Source organism: Pyrgilauda ruficollis, unplaced genomic scaffold (assembly GCF_017590135.1).
Source record: "Pyrgilauda ruficollis isolate IOZ18807 unplaced genomic scaffold, ASM1759013v1 scaffold45, whole genome shotgun sequence".
Lineage (NCBI taxonomy): Eukaryota > Metazoa > Chordata > Aves > Passeriformes > Passeridae > Pyrgilauda > Pyrgilauda ruficollis.
The window spans coordinates 1,100,596-1,122,337 of record NW_024526044.1 but is presented as its reverse complement, the minus strand read 5'-3'; the positions used below and the strand labels follow the sequence as shown (position 1 = coordinate 1,122,337).

Below are 21,742 nucleotides of genomic sequence, written 5' to 3'. Positions count from 1 at the left end.
CCTTCACAATGGTAATAATTCCTATTTCATGTTAAAATCACCTTTGGCAGGAGATAGCCAAGAGAAAGGTGGGATGAAGATTATCATCAGGGAGCCAGGAAGGCTCAGTGCTGGGGCAGGGCAGGACCCCAAGGGCTGCTGGCCTTGATGGATCTGGGGAGGTCATTGTCACCACGCTGGGGACAATGAAGGTGTGGTACCTCTGAGGACTGGGGAGTCACAGAGGTGTCTCTGCCTCATCCTGGCATCCATCAGGTGATCAGATACCTCAGCTGTGCCTCTGGGGGTTCAAGGTCTCAGCTGAGGTTTCTGCTGGGAGCTCACCCTCAGGTGACACCTGTGAGTCCTGCTCAGCACAGCCAGAGACGAGTGACTTGAGACTCTGGCTGTCACTGCTCAGGCACTGCTGGAAGGGAAGGTTGTTGTTCTGTACCAGACAAAACATGATTTGGTCCTGAGGACTAATCCCATCCCACAGATGCTGCCAGCCTGGTGCTTGAGCAGCATTTGGGGTTTCACTGATTCCAGCTGGGACAGCGGCATGGAAATGGGTTAGTGTTCCATGTGTTCCATTCTGTCCTGCCACTGGCAAACATTGCAATACTGGATTTTTTTATTTTTTTTTAATGAGGATTTAGCACACAGTCCTGGGGTTGGTGGTGTTGTGTTTGTGTGGGTTTCTTAGCCTAGAGGGCAGCCAGGGCTGAGCCTGTCCCTGCACAGCTCTGGGCTCCTGCACTGAGCTCACTCTGCCCATTGTGGTGCTGGGCTCTGGTGGGCTCACTTTGGTGCAATCACATCAGTTTTGAAGGAGAGGAGAATCAGACTGACCATGCTTGGTGGGAGCAGAGATGAGGGCAGACCCCTGTGCTTGTGCACCCAAATAACAGAACACAGGATCTATCTAATCCAGCATCACACAGACTGTGCTTTCCATGGTGAGCCAACATCAATCTGAGACTTTCAGGTGAAAAATGAGCCTGCACACTCTCTAAACCCTCCTTCCTGGGGCCAGAGTAGTCTGTGAAGATCTGTAAAGCTCCAAAGGCTCCCATGGGTGTTCACTGAGAGCTGTAGCTACTTTAGCCTGCTGATGTTGGAGACACTGCAAAACATCCCATTAAACACCTCCACAAGACTTCCTGCTCCTGAACTTTTGTGTATGTAATCCTGGGATTCCAAACCAGCTTCTCCTGAGCAAATGGGAAATTTTCCACTGACTTTGAAAAGTTGTTGGAGGCACCAGCTCCAGCAGCGTGCAAAGTCACCTGAAAATGAAGTGTTGCTGCACTGATGTGCACAGTGTGCTGGGCTCCCAGCAAGCAGCTCGACAGAAAAACTGGGAATATAAACAGTTTGCTTAGGAAAATTGGCTTTTCTAGCCCTTATGTACTTTGGGACTCTGTGTTTGCAAATTATTCATAATTCTTTCAACAAATTAAAACATTCTGCTACTGGGGAAAATATTGATTTTTTTAATTTTTTTTTTTTTTTTAATATATGAGAGTTTTGCTACAAACCAAGGCAGGGAAAAAAATCTTTAAATATAGCCTTTTATGGAAACTATGCAATATTCCCAGTTTTACCATAACAATTCCTAAAAGGGAAAGTCAATGCTATTCTAGCCAATTTCATAAGCTCTTTAAAAGACTTCACAATGCAGCTATGAAATGAATCAAGGCTTTTAAGACAGCTTGGAAAAGACTTCTGGAGTTCTGCAAAATTCTATCAAGCAAGTGCAATTTACACTAGGGCAAAATTTTAGAATGAAAACCAATAAATCCTGAATCACAGGTGACAGAGTGAAACATTTCCAGAGTTAAGTGCTGCATTTTGCTGATGTGCAGACATTGTTCAGCAGTGGGGAAGAGGAAGGGCATTCTGCAGCTAAAGCCCAGAAATTGGAGTGAGGAGCTGCAGGGTTCATGTCTTAGTCTGACCTGGTAAATCTGAGCAATCATTTTCCCCCTGTGTGCTCCAGCTCAGCCTGGCTGCATTACAAGGGTTAAATAGTTGGTCCTTACTGCATAATGATCTGTCTTAACCTGTGGAGGCAGCTCCAAAAGATGACTCTTCTTTATGTACAGGAGGCTGTGAGATCTTTTAAAAGCCTAGAAAACTGCTTTATACTTAATAAAAGAGGCCATTAGCAGCTTGTAGTGGTGGGGTGTATCTAGGAGTTCACTCAGCCCCTGAGGAGCTCTGTTATTATTACCAGCACAAACGGGAGAGGATGTTCTCACCATGTGGGAGAGAGACAAAACCCAGCTGATGCTTTTGCTTGGCACGTTGAGCTCTGGAGCACAAAGTTGTACAGAGCCTTGATCCATCCAAAGAAAACCTGGGCAACAACCACAGAGCTTGTCTTCACCAAGAGAGGAGTTTCTGCTTCAGATCTACAGACAAAGGAAGTGTTTCTGATGTGCCTCTGCTCTCATGTGCTCATGTGCTGCTCATTTCTTTTACTGATGCCCTGCAGCACCCTGCGGTGTGGTTGGGTGATTCCCATTCACCTCCAGCATTTCTGAATCCCTCCAGAGCACAGAGCCCACAAATCTGCACCAGACACGGTGTACAGAGAACCCTGTCCACCGTGGTGATGGTCCAGCAGGGCGGGGTGGGTGGAGAGGGGAGATCTCCATCCCAGCAGATGGAGCACCTCTCTCTAGATGAGGTTTTGCAACCTGCAGAGGGGCCTGGCGGTGGCTTGGACTGCAGGGTTGTTCTGTGTCCTGAATCACTGAGGTGAAAGATAAGTCCCTGTCTGGGGAAGAAGTCAGCCTGCCTTGGAGCCCTCCCACTGAGCAAATTCCCTCTTGAGTTTCATAGTTTCATCTTTTTGTCATTTTATCACTTCTAATGCAATTGCTTTCACAGCGATTTGCGGCACAGCTTAATTCTTGTCAATATTTTGAAATTCTAAAAACTTGAAGGGCTTTTCATTTGTTCCACACCCAGCTGAGTGATGTGCTGAGTCTCCTCCTGTGCCATCCAGCAGAGAGGATGAGCTCTTGGACTCAGCAGAGCAGCTCCCCATCCCACCATGGCAGATGTGCAGGCAAACCCTACACGTGCCTCTGTTTCCCTGAGCTGCCCTTTGCCAAGCTCAGTTCCACTGAGCTTTCTAAACAGCCCAAAAGCCTTGCGTTCAACATGAACTGTGACTTCTACTTGATTCAATCACTGCTTAATTTGATCCTCCATTTAATTTTATCAAAACTGTAGTAATCAAATAATTTGTACTAAAAACATTACGATTTCCACTTGTTTATTCCGATCAATTTTAATCCTTTAAGGCACAAGGTTTATTTAATGTTGTTATGAGGTAACAAAACACTGTCATTAAATCCACAAGGAAAGGACACAAGACAAAAAAAGATAGTTAAAAAGATCCCAAGGAGGGCTCATAATGCAGGAAAAAGACAATAACACACTGTTATTTAGAAGTCACGCTATGCATGATGAGAGCTAAGCAGCATCCTGCTGGTTGTGAGATGAAAAGATCAATGGCATGTTTCAGTCGAGACATTTCTGGCAATGAGCTGCACTGAAAAGGGGAAAAGAACGTCATTAGTAATGAATGATTTTGCCTTTTTTGGGTGTTGACCGACATGAATGAACCTGCGTCAGCAGCGTTTGAGTTCTCCCTCTGTACAACAATCCTTCAAAACCAGCTGAGTAAGAGGAGGGAAATCTTTCCACTGCAGGCTGTTCCTCTGTTGCTTTGAGAAATAAAACCCCAACCTCCTGCTCGTCTGCTCCTATCCCTGATTGTGCCCCATCTCTCCCCTGCAGGTCAACACCTTCATCTCCTTCGTGTTCCCCATGGTCGTCATTTCCGTGCTCAACACCATCATCGCCAACCAGCTGCTGGTGATGTTCAAGCAGGCGGCCCAGGAGAACCAGGTGTGCACCATTGGTGGGCAGCAGACCATGCTCAGCATGTCCATGGAGCCCAGCAGAGTGCAAGCCCTGAAACACGGCGTCAGGGTCCTGCGTGAGTATCGCCTTCCCTCCATGTCTGAATAAATGACTTGAAGGGTAACAGGTGGAAATTGGAAAACACTTCCGCCCAAAACGGCCTCTCCTTTTGTCATTGCTTGTTGGTTTGCAAAGCTAACGAGCAGAACGGCTCACTCTGGAAAAGCAAAGCCAACCCAGCATTTTAATGATTTAGTTGATAGCAATTTAAGCCTTGCTTGTGTTGTTTCATTACTTCCCTTTTTCTGCAGAGCTCTGGTTCAGACAGAGCTTAAATAAAAGATCCTGCACTCAGGAATTGAGCTGTACTGCAGAGTAGTGCATGTCTTGATTAAATAAGCTGAGGAAAAGACCAAAGAATCTGGTAGTTTAACCTTAGAGAGGATAAAGCAAAAGCTGCTCAAAAATAGTACCCAAAATAGCTAACAAAGGGTGCCTATAGTGGTTTTAAACATGAGATGGGGAAAATTTGTTAGCATAAAGCTTTCTGATGTTCTGGTGTTTTCAGAAGGGTTTGGGTTGGCAGGGACCTTAAAGTTCATCTAGTCCCAAACCCTCGCCCTGGGCAGGGACACCTTCCACTATCCCAGGCTGCTCCAAGACCTGTCCAACCTGGCCTTGGACACTTCCAGGGATGGGGCATCTTGGTATTTGAAGTGTTTTGGTTCAGACCACATTTCCAATGAGAGAAATCCCCAGAGAAGGCACCAGGAGCCTCCACGACATTTTTCCAGCTGTTTTTCACAAGGAATGCATCCCATGCAGCACTCCTTGCCCGTGCCGTGGGTGTTCATCCCAGCTTCCAACTGGGAAACGCCTACTGAGAAAAGGGAAAGAAAGACACAGGGGACATTAAATTCCCCACAATTACCTTGTTGGACTGTGTTTGTTCAGTGTCTCTGCAGCCCAGTGAACTGTTATCCAGGGTTGGGTGAGGAGGGAGCCTTGCCTCCCCACGGAGCCTGCCAGGACTCTGCTCCTTGCTATTCCTTTCTGGTTGTTAACACTTCTGCCTGCTGCCACGAAGTGAGAAGCTGCCTTTTCTCACTCCTACTACACCACCTCACTCACCTCTCTCTCTCTCCTTTCAGTACTGTATCCTCTTTGATCATCAAGAAGAGAGAGCTCTTCATGAATAATAGCAGAGAAACCTAAATTTACATCTGGCATTCCTCAGCACTGGAGGAAGTGCACCCCTCACCCACAGGTCCGCATCTCCTCTGAGGCACTGAAAAACAGCCCTTCACTTTCTGAACAATAAGCATAATTTTCTTTTTCATCTTCTTCTGCTTCTTCTTTTTCTTCTCCAGGCAAATTTTTGGGTTTGCTGTGTACTTCAAAAGCTGAGAATATTTGGCAAAAGTGAGGGTTTCAGTCTGGAGCCTGAGGTGGTTCAAAAGTGGTTCAGATGTGGCACCACGGGGCTCCCCCATGCAGGGATACCCAGATATTCCAGGCATCTCCTCAGGGCCACGCTGGCAGCAGGACTGAGCTCCCCTCCCTGCTGGGAAGGCAATGAGAGGGCAGCTGTTTGTTGCACTTCTGTGTTGAGGAAGATCCAGCAAATAAAAAAATCCTCCCTCACTTTTGTCTGTGATTCACTCCACCATGAAGAAATGCTCTCTTTATCTAGCAAATGGGAGTGAAATCCTGTGCATTTCAGTTTTTCAGATACAAAAAACTGATTTTTTTTTTTTTTTATTAGTGGAGGTGCTTGATTCACACTTTTGTCACCTGTTCCTCATGATTTGCATTTTAATAAACCAAGTCTCTGAGCTGTCTGAAAAGTAGAAAAGAATACACAAAGATTCACATGATTTATCCTGGCATCCATGACATCCAAAATCATTAACAGAGTCTGGGCTCATTCGTGGAAGAGGGTGAGAAAAGAAAAATGGCACTTGTCCCCCCTTATAAAACTGCTGGCAGAGTATCAGAGCTTCATGGGGGTGAAAGTATTTTCCATTTCCAAAAGTGAACTTTGGCCTGAGGTACAGAGAAGGCTGATTTAGGTCTAAGGGTGAAATGTTTCAGAGCTTGTAAAAGTTGTGCTTAGAAAACAATTTTTTGTGTTTCATGGTGTGCAGAGCTGCTGGATAAGATCAGAGCAGCAAAAAATTTCCTTGCTCCAAATGTACTGAGATTAAGTATTTGTTGACATTGAAATAAGAGCTAAAAGTGGCCAGGCTAACAGCCTCATTCAAAACATCCACAACAGTGTTTTCCTCCCTTCTGGTAGCATTTGTGTATTTTCTTGGCTCTGTCTGACTGTGGTCATGTACAAAATAATGAGGGTGATCAGGATCAAGGAATGTGTCAGGCCTGTTGCCTGGGAGCCAACTCATTAAGTCAGGAAGCATGAGATTCCTGATTGTAATTCCCTCAGAGTTCACCAGGTGTGAGGATTCAAATTCAGAGGGTTCCGGGCACTTTGCAGCTTCCCAGCTTTTTTACTGAGGATATCAGGGCAACCAGCTCTGCTGTTAAAAATACCTTTCACCAAGAGATTCCACACCCTCCTCCACCCATCCAATTCCTTCCATTAAACCCCCTCCAGTCTGTGTTGCTCTCCCTTGGCTATGCTGGAGCCCTGGGGTGCTGAGTGATGCTTCACAGAAGTATGAACATTTTCTGATTGCACAGCCTGATATGCCAATCACTTGATAAAATTCTAAATAATCCTTAAATGCTCACATGCACACACACACACATCAGAATCATAGAATCATGGAATGGTTTGGGTTGGAAGGGACCTTAAAGCTCATCCCATTCCCCTTTGCCATGGGCAGGGACACCTTGGGCACCTTCCACTATCCCAGGCTGCTCCAAGCCCCATCCAACCTGGCCTTGGACACTTCCAGGGATCCAGAGGCAGCCACAGCTTCTCTGGGCACCCTGTGCCAGGGCACCCTCACAGGGTAGAATTTCTTCTTGATATCCAGTCTAACCCTTTCTTCTTTCACTATAAAGCCATTCCCCTGCACTGTATCTCCAGGCCCTTGTCCCAAGTCCCTCTCCAGCCTGCTTGGAGCTCCTTTAGGCACTGGAAGGCTGCAGCAAGTTCTTCCTGCAGCCTTCTCTTCTCCAGGCTGAACAACCCCAATTCCCTCTGCTGCTCAAAAATCAGGGTGCATTTGAGCTTGGCTCAGGATGAAAGCCCTGTTCAGCCAAAATGTCTTCAGGAAAGGGGCAATTTTGTGGCATGGACTGATACCCCCTCCAATACCCCTGCTGCAGCCCCTTCTGCTCCAGGCAGCCCTCAGCACCTCCTGGCTGCCTGCCAGATCATTCCCAGGTGGATGGAAGGAAGGCAGGAGTTATGGAATGGCACAGCTGAGCTCTGATAACGACACTGAGACAAACTGATGGACAGCAAGGGGAGGCTTTGCAAGGGGACGTTGGCTAAGCCTATTAAAATGTAATCAGTTCCAGGTAGCGTTTGCTGTGTGTCACTGAAGCTGCTTAGTGAAAGCAATTATAAAGCACTTAAAGGTTTAGCCAATTAAAAGAATATCCTTCAGTCTCCCACAGGTGGCTGGGTGATGCTTCAGTAAAATGCCTCTTAGCAGATGAAGTCAAGATGCATTCTTTACTGAATGTCTGTGAATTTTGAAATTATTATTTTGAGGCCTCTGCATTTTGTCAAGTAATACAAGACAAAGGCCAAGAATTAATGATGTATCCATGTATTGCATTAATTTGTGCATTAATAATTCCCTTTCTGAACAAATACTTTGAAGAGTCCATTCATTTCTTCTCACCAATGCTCCTAGTCTGAGTTATTCATTTCAGGAGGAGAATATTGCCATGAGATTTAGTTTAACCAGCCTACAGACAGGAATAGCTCATACTTTGCAGCACAATACACAGAAGAGCACCAGTCTAAAACTCCTTAAACAGTTGTATTTCATAATTCCTATATTCTAAGGAAAACAGATTTATTTGTTCATGAATCATTTCTTTTCAAGAAAGGAACAAAATTCATGGCAGTTTGTATCTCTAATAAAAAGTCTGAGCAACTCCAAGTGGAGTTCAGCAAAACCCCTGTGGCATTAAGCTGGAGTGGAAGCTGATTTTAACAGCTGAAGTGTCACACTGAAATTTGGGAGGATAAATTACCTATTTAACAGTCGTATATATTTCCCAGAGATGTTTGTAGTTGTAGGTTTACTTTGCAGCCTGCCAAGTGAGATAAAACAAGCAGCATCAGAGTGCTCTATAAACACCCTCCAAGGAGCAAAAACCAGGGGTGGCTGCACCTCTTGGGGCTGGGAGTCTCTTTTTTCCCCTCTCCCAAGCTGTGTCCCTTTGCTGGCCTTGGCACAGCATTCCTGCAGGAATTGCAGGTTCTTGTGGCTGCAGAAACTCCAGCACTGGCCATGCCCTGAAGCAGATTTTCCAGGTGTTAAGCCGTGACAATGTGAGTGTTTAAAAAGTTAACTAATGTGATTCTGAACATGAAGTCTGGCCAGGGCTTTAGTTAGTGTAGAAGCATGCAGTGAATACAGCTCCAGGGTCCCTCTGATGAGCAGAAACTGTTCTGGGAGGAACAAAGGATATGTGAAACTCAAAACTGGAGGGGAAAGAAGAAAGGGCTGCAGAGGAAGCCAGTTCAGCTTACACCTGATCTCACCAAACAGAAAGAGACTTGAACGTGGTGAGGATAAAATGGGATCCCTTCTCTGCCTTTCAAAGGGGAAATTCTCTTCCTTTCTTCTTCCTTCTCTTCCAGACATCCAGACATCCCCAGGGGAAATGGCATGAGTGAAGTTTAAATGGAATCAAACAACCTCTTCTCTAATTTCCAAAATAATGATTACCTTAGAAGGGAACTTGGGAAGAGACCCCAGTATGCACTGGGACAGCAGTGCTGTGCTGCTTGCTAGTGCCTGTTCTTGGGCCAGCTTTAATCTGTATTTTCTGCCTTGCTCCTTATGGATGAAACTGGTGCCAGGGGATGATTTAACCACTGGCGTGAGCTGGGGCAAGAATTCACATCTATTTTCAAATCTGTCATCTGAAGCCATTAAAAATCAGGACTGGAGAATACAGTCTGGGTGAAATATGTTGATTTTGAATGCCAAAAGGTTTTTCCATTCACTGTGCTGTCTCACTTTCACTAATAAAGAAGAATTTAGGGGTTTTTTTGATCATACATTCAGGAGAATTAGGGGATTATATCCAGCAAATGTTGAGTTTTCAGGACTACTCAAGCTCACTGTTACTCCCAGTTTCTTCTTTGCTCTCCTGAGTACTCCTGGTTCATGCTGGTGGTCCCCAAACCCTGCTGATTGTTACTGACTTTTATGGAAATCCTTTATTCCACAGCCTTATGACCCAAATACCAGCATAAGCAGTTTTAATTTTACTGGGCTCCTGCAATCCCTACTTTGGGGCTTGCTGATATAAATATTGCCAAGAGCCTGTCAGGTAGGACATCATGTTGATATAAACAGCACCTCGAGGTTTAACGAGGCAGTGCCAGCTGTGCCTGCATTGGCCCAGCTTTCACCAGCTCCCAGATCAAACAGCACTTTGGGAGAGCTTCTCTTGTAATGGCATCAACTAAATAAGTACACAAAACCCAGGAGCCTGGGATATACAAGGATTGTTTCTCCAAAAAACCACCCTGACACGAGCCTGATAGCCTTTTGTACACCTCATTAGTACCAGCTGGTGGGTGTGCACCCCTTGGGCAGCGTTGGGGATGAGTCTGAAACACAGAAAAAGCTGAGTGCTGTTGTTCAGGGGGGTCAATGCCTCCCCAAACAGCTCCTGCCTTTGCTCAGGAATTCCACTGCGCTGCTCCACATCCGTATGTGGCTCAGATCCCCTTCCAATGCAGAGAAAAAGAAATAAATTGGCTGAAATAGTCTGGACAAAACTGTCAAGGGAAGATGGATCTGAGCCTCTCTGGAGGCCTGAGCAGCAGCAGGGGTGTTAAAGAAGGAGCAACATCCCTTTTGGAGAAAGGAGGACAGGACAGAGGGATACCCTCGCCGAGGGCCACCCCGGGGCTGCAGGGCTGTGACTCATCATCCCAGAGGAGCTGCAGGAGATGAAGTGAGGAGGAGGAGGAGGAGGAGGAGGAGAGCGCCAGCCCAGCCCAGCTTTGTGCCGCAGCAGCTCCCGGGTGAGTCACGGCTGTGGCTCCTCACCCATCGCTGCCCGGGGCTCTGAGTCACTCCCAACCAAGGCATGGGGGCTGGAAACCCCCCCTGAGCCCACTCCTGACTCAGCCAAACCAGCCAAACCATGGCATGGGCTTCCTACTCATGGTGCTCTGCCCTGTGCACTGGCTAACCCAGAGGAGCCCCTGGAGCAGGGCAGGTCCCAGCCTCAGCCCAGGGTACACACAAGGCAAAATAAAATACCCAGTGTGGTCTAACGGAATTTAACCTCCAGGACTGCTGCCATGTCCAGTTTAGTCTGAGAGCAGAGACTGGCACAGTTTAAATCTCCTCACAATGAACAAGATGTCAGTCAGAATTGATATTTCTCTCTGCAGGACTTCCTGAAGGAAAAACAAACCAGGGCTCGTCCTCTGCCACTCCTCCTTCCTCTCCCCTTCTTCCTTGGCATGCAGTTCAAACAGGCAGAGAAAAGAGCCATTATAAGACAAAATAGAAAACCACAGGATGTAATAATTCATGGTTTAATACACATTTAAATTGGGAGTTTGATTTAGAAGGGAAATGAGGGCATACATTGGTGGGAGGATCATTCCCTGCCACCCCTGGCACACTGGGGTCATCTTGCTGGGGCCCCACATCCACTCCCCACCCCTGAGGTTTGGCACCTCATTTGCTCAATTATGGGAAATATCAGAAGCTCACGGAGCAGCTCTGCTCCTATTAGAACCTTATTGAATTAATTAGAAGTGAGGGATGTGTCTGGTTTATTTTTAGCTCAAAAAAGAAAGGCAGGAAATCTCCAGCCTCACAAAGACCATCCTGGACAGTGACACCATCACATATTGAGTCAAACCCTTCCCCTGCAGAGCTCAGCTCCAGCAGGCTGACCTGCTCCTTCTTACTCCACCAAAGGAACCCACGTGTCAAGCTTTTGATGATGAAGAACACATCCTAGGAGCTCATAACAACAATAAAAAATCATTTTGGCAGACGGTTTGCCCAGGATTTGTTTTACAGCTCAACCATTTTGACAGGCAGAGCAAAACAGCAGGAAAAGGAACCAGGTATCTGGGAGAAAAGAGAATTTTCATTCTGTATTAGGTGAAAGTTAACACAGTCTCGTGTTTCATATTCCTCCCAGGGGAAAGGACCCAGGAGGGCAGGATTGCCACCCTAAATCTGCTTGATCCCTTGTATGATAAAATGAAAACATACGGATTAAGAGTGACAAATTCAGGTCGGGATCTCCTAATCTGTGCAGCACAGAACTGCACAGTGTGTCACCCAGCTGGAACTTCCAAATCAGACCATAAGTGTCTCCAGTGCACTTCACATGTTTAATAGAGATTTAATTGTGGAGTGATTGCATGTGATATTACAGAATTATCACAGATTACTTAATTGCTGATGTTAAGCAGATACTTCTCTCAATATGTGTTTTTGTTGCTATAGATCCATATTATTTGGCACAGCATTGCCTGAGCAGCAGAAGCAGAGATCATTTACCAGGAGAAAACCACTTTCATTTAACGTGTTAGTAAATTTAACAAGCAGATGTGTGAGATTCTTATAATTGGCTGTCGAAAGAATCCGGATCCTGCCGTTCCTAAAGAGCTGCACACAGGGGTGAGCAGCTGAGAAGTGCCAGCGAGTGGAGGTTCCTGCAAAAATTAAGATGTGCCTGAATGAACCTGTGTTTGGAGCCATTTGGGAAGCTGCTTTTGCAGCCTGAAAATGCAGCTAATCCTGTGCAGGCGCTGGGAGAGCAGATGGGCTGGAGCTGCGATGTTGGCTCGCTCCGTTGGCCCGAGGCTGACGGATGCAGGAGGAGAGGCTGGAGAGTTTTGCTTCTCCTGCAGCCCCTGCGAGGGATCTCCTGGAGAATCACGGGGGGGCTGCTCCATCCAGGGCAAACCAAAAGCCCATCTGACAGAGAAATGGATTTCTGGATGTGGCCAAAAGCGGGTGCTCAGAAATGTGAAGGAGCGAGGCACGCTCCCACCAAGCTCCCAGGGGATGTCCCCACCTCTCCTGTGCCACATGTCATGCAGGGGCTCTCCTGCCAAAGTCCCATCAAAGCTCTTCAGGGAAGGATCAGACACAGGTCAAATTAATTCACTTGATGGCATCTGAAGGGCTGCAGGCTGTCTGGTGATGAGTTACATCTGTGATCACTGTGGCCAGAGAGCAGCCAAAAAACAGTTTGAAAAAATGAATTCACTTGGACAAGAGAATAAAAACAGACCCTCTAGCCTTCTTTCCAAAACATCTCCCTTCAGCTGTTCAAATCTTTATTGGATAAATGTCTTTTGCAGCATTCCTGGGAGATGCTGTCATGCATCATGGAATAGAACCTTCTCCACTGTTAGCTGTGTGTTTAATGAGAGGGAGCTCATGGAGTTGGAGTAGGGTGTGAGTAGGGAGCTGGACACCAGGGATTTTCTAATTTCTGCTCTCCTGTGCCTCTTAGCTAAGCATCAGTGATGGGGAGATGCAGCCACAGCTAGACTTATTCCTCCTGGACTGCATTATCCAAGGGAAACACATCTCCTTGAGCTAAAACATGGTCCCTGTGGGATGACAGCGTCTGGGTTTGGGACATATCCACATAAATATTTTCAATCCCAAGGCAGAAAACCCCCCAGCCTTTGGCTCCACGTGCCAAATCCACATTGCACTTGTGGTACCTCACTCTGGAGCAGAGCTTTGCTGCTTCCCAGCCCCTTACAGGTCACATAAAGGACAAGAGTGATGCGTCCCTTGTTGTCTGTAGAGCAAATTTGGGACCAAAAATTAACTTAATTATTTTATTTAGTCTTTATTTTCTTCTTGCCTTTTATTGTGTTATGTTTTAACTGAGATTTCTTTATTTCCTGCTAGGATTCTGCTAGAATCCTGCTGTTCCATACAGAAGTTGAAACGTATATTACAAAAGGAAACAAATCTTTCTCTTGATTGCCTGATAGATCTACTTTTTAATCCAGACTCACAAATGCACTCTATCAACAGCACTTTTATGCCTCAGAGTTGTTGCATTTTATTTTCCGTTGTCTGACATCCCTCAGAATCTGGAAAGGAAAAAAGCAACAGTGTCTTTCTCTGCTTACCCTTTAATTGATCATTTTTATTATGACAAAGTCCAGACCCAAACACGTTGTAATCTCAGGTATGGCACAAATGTGGAACAAAAGGATGAGCCCTGCCACTAGAAAGAGCAGTTTTATGGTGCTCAGCACTGTGGGGCCCGTGGCCAGTGGCTCCACGTAACAAACTAACGGGATTAGAGTGGCCCTGGCTCCCTGTCTACCTGGATGGAAAACATACTCCAGCTGTCTCTGTGATTACATGGACAAAATGCCCAGTGCCACAAGGGCATGAAACACAGATGCAAACAGAGTTTCCTTTGAGCCAGGAACTAGCCATGGCCAGTGCTTCATCTTACCTCCTGCAGTCCCTCATGTCCCTGCCCCAGTGCTCAGTGCTGTTCTCTATTACTTCTGCTTGTTTTTACAGACATTTGCAGGCTGCTTGTCCCTCAGGGTTATTAATTCTTTGCACTACAGCAATACAAGAACAAGTGGGGCTGCAGGGAAACGGTTACAGCAATTAAACCCGAGCAGACAGGTCCCTTTTTCAGCCTGATGGAGAGCTGCTCACCAAGTTAAGGCTTTTTTCCTGCCTTGCAGGTGCTGTGGTGATTGCCTTCGTGGTCTGCTGGCTCCCTTACCACATCCGGCGCCTCATGTTCTGCTATGTCCCCTCCAGCCACTGGACAGAGTGAGTCACAGCGTGGGGACACGGGCCCCCCGTGCCAGGAGAGGCTGGGGCTGGGGATGCCAGAGCACCCCCAGGTGTGGAGGTGGAGGTGGGGAGCTGGGAGCAAAGGTGTTCAAGTCTCAAAACCTAATTGCTGGGGGTTTTTTGGGTTTATTTTATTTTATTTTGGATGTCTCAATGTTTGCCAGGCAAATTAAGAGTTTTTGTTTTACCTAAATCCCTCAGGAAGCATTATTTTGAACCAAAAGGCATCATCAGCCCCTCCTCCTCCTCCTCCTCCTCTTCCTCCTCCTCCTCCTTCTCCTCCTTCTCCTCCCGAGGGCTGCAACCACAGACATCAGTCTGGCAGCCCTTGATGAAATGACATTTGGACAGGGGGGTTGGTACATCCAGAGTGGATTTCAGTCTCCGTGCCAGAGATATTGATCCCAGCCCGAAGATGCAGCAGCTCCTGTCAGCACACAGTTTAGCCCCACGAGGCCACATTTCCTCTCTGACAGGGGGATGACACAGGTGGGGAAATAGCTGTGCTGTTACTGGGTCTGGGACAGGTTATTTACTGGGTTTTGCAGGGAGCAGATCAAAATGAAATGCCAGCAGTTGCTGCTGATTAGGAAATGCCCAGATTGTCAGAGAATTCCGGGATAATTGCATGGACACACGTGCGCTGCTCACAGATGTGCAAAGGCACCCCCTGCTCCTTTCTGAGGCACCAGGCCAGGCTCTTCAGCAAAGCAGACACCAAACTAATTATTATTTTTAAGTATGTCATTAAGAGCTAATGCTGTCTGGGGACACACACTGAGGAAGCCTGAGATGCCAAGGGATGCTCTCTTGTGTCTCCTCCCATGGTGTTACATCCCTGCTCTCCCTGAGACCAGGGCTGTTGCTTTTAAGGAAAAGGAAAAAAAAATCTACAATACCAAAAAGCAGAACAACAATAAAAAACTAAAATTTTATCAATTCCAGACTCAAAATATATCAAATTATTATATAGCAGTCTACTGAATGGGACTATGGATCCAGCCACAGTAAAATCCAAAATCTATCTTCAGTCCTGAAAACAGAGCTCTAGGCACACACTGGGACAAACTCTTGTTTCTCCTTTGCTTTCCTACATGAAAAATACTTAAGGCACTGTTCAATTATGTGATGACTGCATTTGCTTTGAGCAAGAGGGGTAGAGAAGTCTGTCTGCAGTTAGTAGGAATTTATGCATTTTGGTTCACATAATATTTTTTTTTCTTCTTTTTAAAACCATGAGTAATTTTAGGAAAATGCTGAATTTACAAAACGATAGTGAACTATCAGTCTGGTGGCTAACCAAGAGCTTGCAGCAGCTTGGTATGTTCATTTATACACATGTGCCTTGCCCCTGAAGAAGGGAAATGTTTCCAATATTAATTCTTCACAACTACACAGAAAAACTCTGCTTGTTAGAACTGCATGGGCCTTGGAGTCCTTGGCAGTGCTGAAGGGGTGTGGAGGGATGGGCAACTTAGTCCAGCACTCCTCTATTTATCTTTTGTTAGACACTGCTCAGACTAAAAAAAAAGGTCTGCAATTTTCACCAAGATAAATGATTCTGAGGAACATCTTCCTGAAAATGAGACCCGTGGTGTTTTAAATGCTTTACCAGCTCAGGGCTGTTGATCTCAGTTGGCCTAAGGAAAGATACATCCAAAAGCATAAAAGATAATAAAACATTTTCAACAAGTTCTAGTTGAAAACATTAAATTGTGGTGGTTAGGATGAGTTTCAGGAGCATGCTATTATCAGCTTGCCCCCAGAACAGGAAATGCTATCCCACATTATGGACAAATCCCAACCCAGGGACCCATTGAATGAGCTGATGCTGCTCTCACTGCCAGAGGGAGGAGAGAGCTGCATCTGTTCCTGGAGTCTGGCTCTTCTGCAACCTCTGTAGATCAGAACTGCAGCCAAAAAAGTCAAGCTAATGTGTATGTATGACACAGAAGCGAATTTCCATCTGGCTTCTCGGGTTCCAGAATGACTACTTCCAAAGAAAAATGAATGCATGAGGTAAATATCTTGTCTGGATCCAGGGCTTAAATAAGTCTCTGACTGCTGGTGAGTGGGGCAGTATCTTCATAGAGGCATCTGATCCGTGTTTGACCAGTTCCAGTTGGAGATGTAGATGGGTTGTGGTGGCCCAGGTACCACTGGTAAGCTCATGTTTGCAGCTAGAAAGGTTAGCTGGGAAGCAGCTCGTGTTTTTCTCACCTTTGTGACTTTGAGTTCTTCACACTCAGATTTTTGTCCTTTCTCTGTTCTTCCAGTTTCCTCTACAACTTCTACCACTACTTCTACATGCTGACAAACGTCCTCTTCTACGTCAGCTCAGCAATCAACCCCATCCTCTACAACCTGGTGTCAGCAAACTTCCGCCAGATCTTCCTCTCCACACTCACCATCCTGTGCCTGCCATGGAGGAAGAAGAAGAAACGACTGGCCTTCACCAGGAAATCCAACAGCATCTCCAGCAACCACACATTTTCCAGCCAGGTCACAAGGGAAACTACGTACTGAAGCCAAAGGAGGAGGAGGAGGAGGAACGCAATTCATCGTGGAGTCAAAACTTGAGAGAGGCCTCTGTGACTTTCATGCATGGTCTCCAAATTCACGTAACACAAGTGTGTTTAGCAAAGTCATTTTTGTTGGAAAAAATAGGCTTTGTTCTGCCAGTAACTTTGAGGTTATTTTCAAGCATTGGCCTTGCCTCTTGTGAGTAATGTCTACATGTATTGTAACTTCAGTCTGGCATAAATCCAGGTGTGGTGTTAACTGGGAAGCCAAAATGTGTTCAACTTAGGCAAAACTGTTCTGCATTTCATCCTTTTCTCAGTGCAGAGATGCCGTGTCCACGTCCAAGGGTTTGAGATCATGTCTCCTGGTAGCACCAAGAAGAGAGTTTGATGAGGAGAAAGAAGCTTTGAACAGAAAGGGATGTTCTTGGAGAATGGATATGCTACCTGTGGGATGTTCAATGAACGAGGAGCGAAAACTCAGGGAGCCAGGTGGTTATTTTAGAAATATATCTCCATTGTGAGGAACACGACCGAGGTGCTCAAGAGAGCCACTCTGGCTCCTTGAAATTAAATAAGAACAGATGATGCCTTACCTAGGCTGGGGTGGCTGTGGCCTGGGGAGTGGGGTCACCTTTGGCTTTAGGGCATCCACAGTGCCTGGCTTTGGTACCACTGCACCGATAGCAGCAGTCTCTGGCAAAGTCAAGAATGCAGAGGCTGTGCCCAGATGGAGCGCTGAAAATGAACAGAAATGGAAAATATTCCTTTTGCCATACAGCCAAATCCTATTTTTTTACCAGGGAGAACAGTTTGCTGGCCTGCATTAAGAGATGAGAAAACTCTGAGCTCATGAGGGCTCCAGGCTGCTGACATAAGAGCAATCTGCCCCAATTCTGTGGGACCTTCAGATTTTTCCCATTCTTATTCCAGTTGTACTTGTTTTTTTGCTATTTCCACAAGGCTGACATCTCATATATAGCAGTTGTAGGCAGCAGGTCCTCTTGTTCTACCTTTTCTTGTATTACTTTTTGCTACCAGAACTGTTGGCACACCTATCTGCACCCCCATAATTCACATAGTTCAAATGCAGAGCATAAGAAAGTCTAAACTGGGGAGTCTTCACTCTAAACCCACTTTCTTTTAGCAAGCCAGAGGAACAGAAACAAGACCTGAAAATTCTCTTTGAAATTTAAGAGAGGAGGTAAGGAGAGGTAGCATGAGCTTTTCCCCCATATCCTTCCACCTCTGATGGCCCCTTATGTGATACAACAAATTGCTCCAGAGTCTTTAGTACTGAAATAACAGGGCTCTGGGACAAGCTAAAGGGCTTTTTCCCAGATGGTGACCTGCACAAACCTGGAGCTGACCAATCACCCTGTGCTGCCTTTGCTGGTGGTGACCTGGTGTCCTCTCTCCCACCACACGTCACCGGGAGAGCAGGACTTGCCTCTGCAAGGTGACAAAGTAGAAGAGTTGGCTCAGTTTGGCTTTCTGGGCTTTGCCCATGCCACGTCACCCTTCAGCTAATGAGCACCTGTGGTCCCCAGCTGGAACCACAGTGCTGGAGGTGTGGGCTGGCCCAAGTGAGGGTCACACCGTGGTGGAGACCAGAACCACTGGTGACATCTCCTGCTGCAGAATCACAGAACAGGTCGAGTTGGAAGGGACTCACAAGAATCATCGAGTCCAACTCGCTGGACTTGTGGTTTAGGTCCTGTTGGGCTCAGCACAAAGAGGAAACACCCATCTGGGGGCATTTGCTGTGAGTTGTTGGTGATGAGTGACTACTTTTGGGGCATTTAGAACCTGTACCCAGCTGGCCACCATGGCAAGCCATCAGCCACACCTGCTGCTGGAGGGATGGGAGATGATTTTAATGCCTAGTACAGAAACCCTGCAAAAGAAAGGGCTCAAAATGAAAGTCAGTGGGTCTTCAGTTCCTTCTGACTCAGCCAAACTACAAGCTCTGTTCTGTCATGCCTTCTTGTGATTTCTTGCCCTGGTTGTACCAAGCAGAGGGCAGAGATTATATTTGACCAAGCACTTTTGTTGCTCATGGACTCTTGACTCCGCTTTGACTAAGAAAACAGGTAGTGGCAGACAAATTAAATTGAAACAAAGAGGAATAAGGGAGACTGATCTCTTCAGAAGGAAATCTGTGGAAAAAAAAAGCAAGTATTTTGTGTGTATGGTGTGTGTGAAATGGCTTGGGCAGGTTGGAAGAAGAAGACCTGCTCATCCTGCCTCGTGGCAAAATCCAGGTACCATGAACAGGAGAGGGGAAAAATCTGCCTTGAGAGAAAGAGGTGTCTTGATGTCACACATTTAACATTGGCCTTCCGGGCAAGACACTTCAAATGTTTCTGGATGACCCAAATTTTTTTTCTTCACCTGTAAATACAGCCAGCAGCTGGGAGGAGCTTTCTGGAAACCCCCCAGGGAAGCTGTAACTGCATTGCTTTGACTTTCATTAACACCCTGCATGTCTCATTTACTCATTTGAAATATTAAACATTGTTACTACACTTGTTCAACACCAACCTGCTGAAATGTGCTTGATTATCTTAGAAAACACTGTACAAAAATTGTTCTTTCACATAAGATGCTTGGTTTAGATTTTCACTACTGAGATACACAGGCAGCTTACAGAATATTTGAGCACAGCTCAGAGAAACTGGCAGGCTTATTTTTGGTTTGACATGACAGTGAGAAAAAGCTGGAGAAAAAGTGAATTTATCATCAACTCTTTCCACAGTGTTTGTTGGGCCACTCGAGTGCTGAGGAGCAGGGGGAATTTGGGGGATTTATCCAAGTGGTTTGCTGACTTCTACAGCTCTGTTCTTGCAGTTTAACAGGAAAGCAGATCTGGGTCCATGGCCTTAATCTGAGATTGCAGCTCAAAGCTACCTCTTCCACTGGCCAAATCTGACAGCCTTGAGCTGAGCAGTGTAAGTTACAGCTGCGTTCATCCTCTCTTTCCTCCTCACCTAATTTTGCTGTATTCAGCTCAGTATTCAGAGGTGTGGTTCCCTAGAGCTCAAAGAAGTGAGGATAGCTGACTGCAAACCCCCATGGTTTCATGATTTCCAGAGAATCACTGGACATTTTGGGTTGGAAGGGACCTTAAAGACCATCCAGTTCCAAACCCCTGCTGTGGGCAGGGACACTTTTCCCTAGACCAGGTTGCTCCAAGCCCCATCCAACCTGGCCTTGTAAAGGAAAGCTGATACAGTAGAGAAGAGAAAGGTACAAACTGCTCCATATTTACCAGAGAAATGTTCTTTAGATGCCTCTTAACAATGATTGAACTGCTAACTCAACAAGGTTTTTTAATTTAATCTGATGTGGATGGCTTTTGCCATTAGACAGAACAAAAACTCCCATCCATTGTGTCCCTGCCTTGGCTGCACTCTTCACCAAAGCAGAGGTGAGTGCCGGGCCTCTGCTCATCTATGCAAATTCCCTGTGTTTGGAACTGTTTGTTTTGACTAAAAAAAGAATAAAATCTGTGGAACCCGCAGATGTGAAGTGCTGCCAGATGGATTCTGAGAAATTCCATTCTGAAGAGAGGCTATCAAGTGACCTCTTCAAACGTTATTTTGAGGCTTTGTTTCTCTTCAGGGTGCCCTTGCCAGAGCCATCAGTTTAGCAGAGTGTGAAATCAGGTTTATGAAGTAATTTTGCTATTCAGAAACTCCCCCCAGACAGGACTGTCTCACCACAGGCCCAGCCCATCAGTGTAGGAAAGCTCTGCTGAGCTTGTCTTTTTCTGTAAGGTGCATGAGACCTCACTTCAGCGAGCTTTCCAGGAGAAAACCCAATGGGAAATCAGCGAGGAGGTTGGCAGGGCACGTGCTGGAACACAACAACAGCAGGATCTTTGCATTTCCAGCGTTCGGTGAGGCAGCCCTGGGTGTGCTGCTGCTGCAGGCAGCTCTGCTGCAGGTTTGAGCCCATCACCTGGGCAGGGACAGCAAACACCCACAGGGCTGGGGGCACCTCCCACAGGCTGCTGTGTCAGCCCAGTGTCCTCCTGGCTGTGCTCTTTGGTGACTCTTTAACCAAAGCTGTGTCTGCTGGAGCTCCGTCTGGTTCTTCACATCACAGCTCAACCACTCCTCCTGTTCTCAGTCTGGATTTGCTTAGTACGAAAGTAGAAACAGCTGATCCAAAATTTCATGACGCTGTGTCCTGGCTTTGTGATCCAGAGTCCTTCCCCAGCTGTGCCACCTGATAGTCCTGCACATATTGTATTTATGGCAAATATTTTTGAAGTGCACCTTTTTATTTTTATTTTATTCTGAGATACAAAATGTTGATGTGCTTTATTTTTTGTGGCCTGTTGCTCAATGGGGAAAAAAATGAATGTTAAAAGTGTGTCATTGTCTATTTTGTGATATTTTCTGTGACAAAGGGAAAGAAGAGGGTGTGGAATCCTCCTGTATGGCAATGGGAAACACTCTTTCAGTGTAACATGCTATTATTGATACTCTATTTACTGATCAAAGTGTACTGAAATGGTTAATTCCTGATATAGCCTTTGTACTGTATGGTATTTTATTTTGTCATTTATTGATCCTAAGAAATAAATATCTAAATTTAAGGCTTGGGCTGCTTTTGCTTGAAGTGGCAGGTGTGCCTTTATCACACAGCCTGGTTATCAGGCACCCTGCCTGGGGTCTAAACTGGTGGAATCCCATTGGCCTCGAACTGGGACTTGCAGCTCCTCTGCAGAAGGGCCCTGAGTGCTGCTGTCCCTGCACTCTGCAGCACAAACAGCCTCCAAGCACCAGCTGCTGCTCCTGACTTCAGCTCAGCAGACAAACAGGGGGACTAGTTAGGTTTGAAGGACGCTCCCACCAGTGATGTTTGCCCTGAAAATCCTTCCTGGGATCTGTTAAAAGCATCAGATCTGTGCTGTCCTGCTCTGCTGTTGGGCAGAGCAATTGAGAGCATCCAGGACTTGGAGCATGTGGAGTGCAGGAGCCTGAAGGGAATGAGAGCTGAGCTCCCAGGCTGAGCAGCTCCAAGTGCTGAGATCCCAGGGGCACTGCAGGGGTCTGAGCTCCTGCCTTGCCTGTCGCTCCTGCTTGCTTTTCCCTGTTGCAGGGCAGATGTCACAGATGTATCTTGGCCATTATTCTGCAGCAGCTTTGCCCAGAAAACTGAGCAGATTGGGGCTTTATGGCACTGGGAGCTGTAGGGGCACAGCAAAGGAGTCAGCCCAAAGAATGAAGAAAAAGAAGCAGGTTTATTGTCTTTTAACAGTGAGATTTCCCCTCCTCTCCTCCCATCTTTAGC

At 46.3% G+C, this 21,742-nt stretch overlaps 1 protein-coding gene across 1 annotated transcript in view; it reads left to right on the top strand.

Annotated features, from left to right (window-relative positions):
* The window catches only part of NTSR1 (neurotensin receptor 1), a 54,962-nt gene extending 33,952 nt beyond the window's left edge, over nucleotides 1–21,010 (top strand). Inside the window, exons 2-4 of the mRNA XM_041478579.1 lie at nucleotides 3,796–3,997; nucleotides 13,802–13,892; nucleotides 16,193–21,010. Of these exons, the coding sequence (XP_041334513.1) occupies nucleotides 3,796–3,997; nucleotides 13,802–13,892; nucleotides 16,193–16,442 (543 nt within the window). The 3' untranslated portion in view covers nucleotides 16,443–21,010. The remainder of the gene's footprint in view (nucleotides 1–3,795; nucleotides 3,998–13,801; nucleotides 13,893–16,192) is intronic.
* Nucleotides 21,011–21,742: the final 732 nt, after the last annotated feature.